This window comes from Gadus morhua, chromosome 10, assembly GCF_902167405.1.
Source record: "Gadus morhua chromosome 10, gadMor3.0, whole genome shotgun sequence".
In the NCBI taxonomy this organism is placed as follows: Eukaryota; Metazoa; Chordata; class Actinopteri; order Gadiformes; family Gadidae; genus Gadus; species Gadus morhua.
Genome location: NC_044057.1, coordinates 6,451,068 through 6,457,600, shown reverse-complemented (window position 1 = coordinate 6,457,600; position 6,533 = coordinate 6,451,068). Strand labels below are relative to the sequence as shown.

The window sequence follows — 6,533 nt, the reverse complement described above, 5'->3', positions numbered from 1 at the left end:
CAGCCGATCTACAGGATCCCGAAGATCAGAAAAAGGAATCATGAGCAGCAATAAACTGCTTGTCATTTTGACTACGCGTGTGTGGACTCCTATTTACGTTTACGTCTATTTACAAATAATGTACAAAAAACATGAGAAGCATTGTGATTTTTCTGTTGGATATGTGTATATATGCACAAATACACACACACAGAGGAGTGAAAAATAGCTTAAAAGTATAGATATATAAGATAAGATAATCTTATCTTAAGTATATATATATATATATATATATTAGGGCTGTCAATAGATTAAAATTTTTAATCTGATTAATCACAGGGTAGCTGTGGATTAATCACGATTAATTACCATTCATAAATATGCCCGGAATTTCTGAATTTCTCTGTATATTGTTGTAGGAACGGAAAGATAAATGACAGAAGGTGGATATATAGGCATTTAGCATGTTCTTTTTTTCACGAAAGAATCCAGATGATGGTGTTATTAATAATGAAAAATAAAATCGAACTTAAACATACCACACCATATTTCAATTTTTGTTTTGTGCCAGTCTCTTTGCAATGCCTATGAGCATATAACATTTTTATTTTTTTAATCAAACTTAAAGATAACAGTCATCCCAAACGTTATGGGCATCTTAGCCATTGCTAAGTTTAGAATGGTTAAACATTGGTTGAACATTTTCCCTTTTTTAAATTAACAAACTACCACACCTTCGTACAATAAAATGTGTCTCTCTTGGCTATTCTTCTTTTAGCCAGTTGCTGAGGCAAACTAACTGGTTGACATTTTCTGAAAGTAAGGCTGACCGTTTCTTTTGCACGATGTGGCCTGCCACTGAGAAGAGTCTTTCACATGGAACTGTGGATGCAGGAGTCGCTAGATATTTGCGAGCCAGCAGGGCCAGCTTGTCATGGGCTCCTGAATGAGCAGACCACCACTGCAATGGACAGTCCTCCATACTAATGCAGGGCTCTGCCCTGTACCTGTGTATGTCTCTGCCAGGCTGCACCTCCTCATCAGAATCTGAATCTGAGCACATTTGTAGGAGCAGGCTCATTTTCTTCTTGGGTGGCCCATCTTCAGAAGTCTGTGGAGACCTTCTTGGTGATTGTTCATGCAGCATGCCTCCCAGTGTGGTCCACACCTCTTCTCTTTCACTCTTGGGCAGGGTCTTCAAGTCTTTAAAGCGTGGATCCAGGGCCGTTGCAAGCTTGAGCCATGCGTTGTTGGACTTTTCTTGGCGGGAGGCTAGGTCTTCTTTGAATGCCGTCTTAAATCGCACCACATATGCAGGGTCCTCATCAGAGACCTCCATTACACGACGCAAGTGGCAGAGGGCAGGCAGTACAACAGAGCAGGATACATAGGCCTCCCCACCCAGGATCTCAGTTACATACCTGCAGTTGAATGAAACACACACACACACACACACACACACACACACACACACACACACACACACACACACACACACACACACACACACACACACACACACACACACACACACACACACACACACCATTAAGTTATTACAACAGAAGTTGGTAGTTTACAAAAAGGTAACATATAATTTCAATTTAATTAATTACATTTTATTTCGAACTATAGGCCTATTAATAATTAATATGTGGATTACTTACCGACAGGGCTCTAGAAGAGTCTCAAGTCTTTGCACCTTGTCCCATTCTGGTGGTGTCAGCATAATGAGTTTGTGCTGCTGTTGGTCCAGGGTTGCTTTTATTGCTGCTTGATTGCGGTTCAGACGCTTGACCATATCCACCGTCGAATTCCAACGTGTTGGAACGTCCTGGACCAGCGGCTCCTGCTTCTGTCCAAGGGCAGCTTGTTGTGCTTGAAGCTCCGCGGTGTTTGCCGGACTGTGTTTGAAGTGGCCCACAATTTTGCGAGACTTGGACAATGCATGCACAAATCCGCTGTCAGAGAGGCTCACCGTGATGCTTCTCTGTAGGATGTGAGCTATGCAAGGCATGTGCTCAAATGTCAAAAGTCTAGCCGCAGCGATCATATTGCGTGCGCTGTCGGTCCCTATAGTTGTGACTTTTCCTTCTATTTCCCACTTGCGTGCTACTGTTAGGAACTGCTCTGCACATGCTTCTGCAAAGTGACGCTCTTCTGTTTTCATTGTAGTTAGCGCAAACGACTTCAGTTCCCATGTTTTAGTGATATGATGTGCAGTTACACCCAGGTAATTGTTGTTACTCACAGAGGTCCAGTGGTCTCCTGTCAGGGCGACATAGTCAGCTACAGCCAAATCCTCTTCTTTCTTTTTCTTTTCCGTTTTGTAGAGGTCGTGGATTTTAGTCATTACTGTGCCTCTTGACGGTGGCTTGTAGAATGCGTTGCGTGAAGCAACTTGTAACACTTCCGCGAGGCCCTTGTCCTCGACAATATTAATCGGCCGACAGTCTTTTGCAATCCATTTGGCAATTTTTTGGGTCAAGTTCTCAGAAATAGACTTACTTAATGCACGGCCTTCGGTGAGCGTTGTCTGAACTAAGCCCCCTGGTCTTGCCCCAGAACTTGAAGAGCCGACAAACGCATGCTTAGCGTTGATATGGTACTTTAGGCTGGAAGTGCTTCGGTGAAACGAAAACTCCTTCTTGCAGAGTGTGCAAATCACTGCTTGTTTGTTAAGTGTTCCATCTTTGTTTTTTTAAAATTCAAACTTTCCATCCAAAGGGCCAACAACTTCTTTCGGTTCAGTATCCATCTTGTGTCTCAGTCAAAACTCTAGAGCGGCAAATAGCGGCGGCAAATAGCGGCGGCAAGTGCTGGAGCGGGAAATATTGGGCGGGTCATTTTGCGCATGCGTTAATGCGTTAAATAAATGAATGCGTTAATTCCACAAATTAATCACCCTGCGTTAACGCGTTAATTTTGACAGCCCTAATATATATATATATATATATGTATATATATATATGTCATATATATATTTATTATACATTATATGTTACCTTATATCTATAAATAGTCTAACAGTCTAAGTAAATAAGACAAATACACACTCTGAGATAACTGAAATTTTGCGAAATGGTGTCTATCTATCGTGAAAGTAGAATGCCATTTAGTTTGTCCCAGTTGGGTTGCTGTAGATAGCGTATTGTGTGACGTAATCAGCAGACGACGGACCCCGAGCCGATCTGGAAGCCGAGCCAATATGGTACTTACACCGGCACGAGTTAGAATGCAGGCATCAAGGCAGGGCAGATGTTCAGCGGCATATCACCAGAGAGAGTCATATAAAAAAACAAGAAATCCTTGACAGTACCAACAAAATGGATAGATTTGTTTGTTCGAGGGCTGAAGAGATGAATCTGGACACTCGTGATCATTTGATTCCAATCGTATGTGTGCTTTGGCTATGCATTTGCACATATTCTACCTCAAATGTAAATTCTTTGTAAACTTTTTTTTACAGGCTAGAGGGGGAGAGGTCAAAGTGGCAGTGACCCTGGTCAGCCACAATATTCCTATAGCCTTTGCAGACCACCTCAGCCCGCTATTTAAAGAGTGCTTTCCGGATTCTAAAATTGCCAAGATGTATTGTTCCGCAAGAACAAAGACATCAGCCATCATTAACAAGGCAGTAAGTCCTTATTTACTGAACGAGCTGGTGCGCAACATGAAGAGTAAACCATTCAGTCTGTCGACAGATGGGTCCAATGATACAGGTGACCTTTTTTTAATTATTTTCCCTCTCCCATTAGGCTTTCACATGGTGCTTGAATCCCACATCTAATCAATCCAACATATAATAGGTATAGAGAATGACAAGTTGTGCATTGCTTGAATTACTGCTTTACTGTTTACTGACGATGGCGGATTCAATTATTGTCTGATTGTGTAAAACTTGTGGCTTTTTCTTAAGGAAAGGCAAAGATGAACCCTTTGACTGTCAAAATCTGGGAGACCAATGGGGTAGCCCATCGATTTTTGGATATTTGAATAACAACTGGAGAAGGTGCTATTTTTCAATGGCACCTGCTATCGAACAACACCTAGATATATTCTTTATTGTCCTTTAAGGAACGGTAATGAACAACAACTTCCTGTTTGCAAGCTATCCGCAATGTCAACAGCAACTGATGTAGCAGAAATTCTCCTCAGATGAAATTTGAATCCCCGAAACAACGTGATCCGCAACGTCTACAGCAAGCAGATTTTGTTTCCGTTTAAATCCCCGAAACGACCCCGAAACGACGTGATTGGTTAAAAGTAGGACCAAAGTAAGAAACGTGATTGGCTCATTTTGCGCTTACTTTGGGCTTACTTTCCCAAAGTAAGAAACGTGATTGGCTCATTTTGGGCTTACTTTGGGCTTACTTTCCCAAAGTAAGAAACGTGATTGGCTACTTTGGCGGAACTGGCAGAACACAGTAATGCAGGCTCAGAGATGGATCTTTGTGCCCTGCATAACCCTTGGACTGTTGAGCACTAACTCCCGGATGTGGTGGTAGTCGCGGAGAATCTTAGACCATCTGGGGGTGGATACTCCTGCCTTCTTGGTGGTTGTCTTGTGCAAAGTGCACAGCGTTTTGCACATGGCCTCAACCAAGTGACTGGAGGCAGGCCACTGAGCTGGCCCCCCAGGATGTCCTATCAAGCAGCGCTTAACACTCTCCACACCCGGCATGACTCCAGACCGCTTGGGAGCCTTAAAACGGCCATGTGTCGCCATCAGTCGCTCCTGATGACGAGGCTGGTAGTTGACCCGCTTCTTGTCGCAGTCAGGGAGAGCTGTCCACAGCTGGATGACCTGGGTCACCTGCAGTTGAGTGAGGTAAGATGCCTCACGAAGACCCACCAGGTAAGCAGCGAGGTCCTGGACTTTGTCCCACCCAGCGACCCCATTCGGTCCAATGACTGCTCCCTAATAAATGGATTGATTAGTAGTAATAGTAAATGGGCAATAAGATGTGATTTAGTTTAATTTGAAATAGCCATTAAAGTGTCTTACCTGAGCCTCGTCGGACTGTGCCGACGACTGTGCCGATTGGCGCCGAAAGACTGGGTATGCATACATTTTCTGAATTAAAATAAGAAAAAATAACAACAAGTACCTGTATATTGTTACGTATTTTAAGCACCTAAGCTGCCACCATAGAGCCCCTAGGAAGCAGATCGAACACACAAGCTGCATTGCCCTCACATAGCCACTAGGAAGCAGAATCAAACACATAAGCTGCAATAACTACTCCAGCCACAGATGGCAGCACATTTAGACAGGTGAGGAGGGCGGAGACATTACGTCACACCAGCCATGCCCACTTCACATATACCACGCCCACTTGATAGAACCCAGCGCAGAGTTCAGATTGAGGCCAGACCTGATAGGCAGACCCGCGGAGAGACTTGGGCCTAAGCAGCTCACGGTATTTCCCTCACACGCGTTAGATACATTTCCCTCCCTTTTGCTTCATAGTTACCGTACCGAAATAGGCCTACTTTAACAAATAAAGTGATTTAAAAGCGACCAAGGATTGGACTACTTTCTTTGAAAAACGCAACAATATTCCAAGTTTGTACATTCAATTATATATTCAAGTATAACAGAGGTTGCCTCAGGGCAAAGGCCTAAATCATTATTTGTCTGTGTGCATTATTTTAAAGAGGGGAGGCAACCTCTACTACAGTGATTATCTACCTACAGATAAAACAAAACTATCATATCATTTATTGTTAGCCTAGGCTAGACAGGATAAAACAAATAGCCATTATTGATTGTAAGCCTAGGGTCACATAGATTACTGTCATTAATTAGCAGGTGCGATTTTTTCAATAGCACCTGCTACCGAACAACACCTAGGCCACACATAGTATTGTATAGACAAAACGAATTTATTAAAGAATACTGTGAACAACCAAACATAAAGGAAACTATAAGGATCAGGCTGCAGGCCAGGGAGGAGCAGGAGTCACTCGCCGTCACACTACAAAAATGCTAAACATATTTATTCATGAATATATTGAGAATTCTCTATATGTACAATGTATGTTGATGTCCCTTGCATAACAGCATGAGCCCATATTGCACAACACAATTAACTATGTACATTTTTTTTCATTACCTTATTCTGATGACTTGCACTGAATGGAATCAGCCAGGGATGCATAGTCCGGACAGTATCTGCTGACAGCCAGCCTCAAGCACACTTCCAAATGATCATCAGTTATGGTGGAACGGTACTGTGACTTAATGATCTCCATGTGGGAAAAGGCTGACTCACATAAGTAAGTGGAGCCGAATAAAGCAGTCAAGGAGGTAGCACATTTCCTCATGTCGGGGTACTTTTCCTCTGTGAGTAAGTTCCAGAACTCTCTATGAGCTCTGGACTTCAGCTGAATGTCTGCTTGTAATGTCAAAATCTCATCTTCCACTCCAGAAGAGTTCAGGTGAAACAGTGGTGAAATTTTTGATGCGAGTGAATCAACCTCAGCATCTTCCCGAAAAGGATAGCACATGAATAGGTGCGTTTCCATCCCCCTGATTTAATGCAAACTTT

At 42.9% G+C, this 6,533-nt stretch overlaps 1 protein-coding gene across 1 annotated transcript; it reads right to left on the bottom strand.

The window, feature by feature from the left end:
• Positions 1–586: 586 nt before the first annotated feature.
• LOC115552825 (zinc finger BED domain-containing protein 1-like) lies at positions 587–2,676 on the bottom strand. The gene is made up of 2 exons (XM_030369168.1): positions 1,647–2,676; positions 587–1,400 (listed from the first exon to the last, which is right to left on the bottom strand). Exons 1-2 carry the CDS (start codon positions 2,330–2,332, stop codon positions 743–745), a joined length of 1,344 nt encoding a protein of 447 aa, XP_030225028.1. The 5' UTR covers positions 2,333–2,676; the 3' UTR covers positions 587–742.
• Between the last annotated feature and the right edge of the window lie 3,857 nt (positions 2,677–6,533).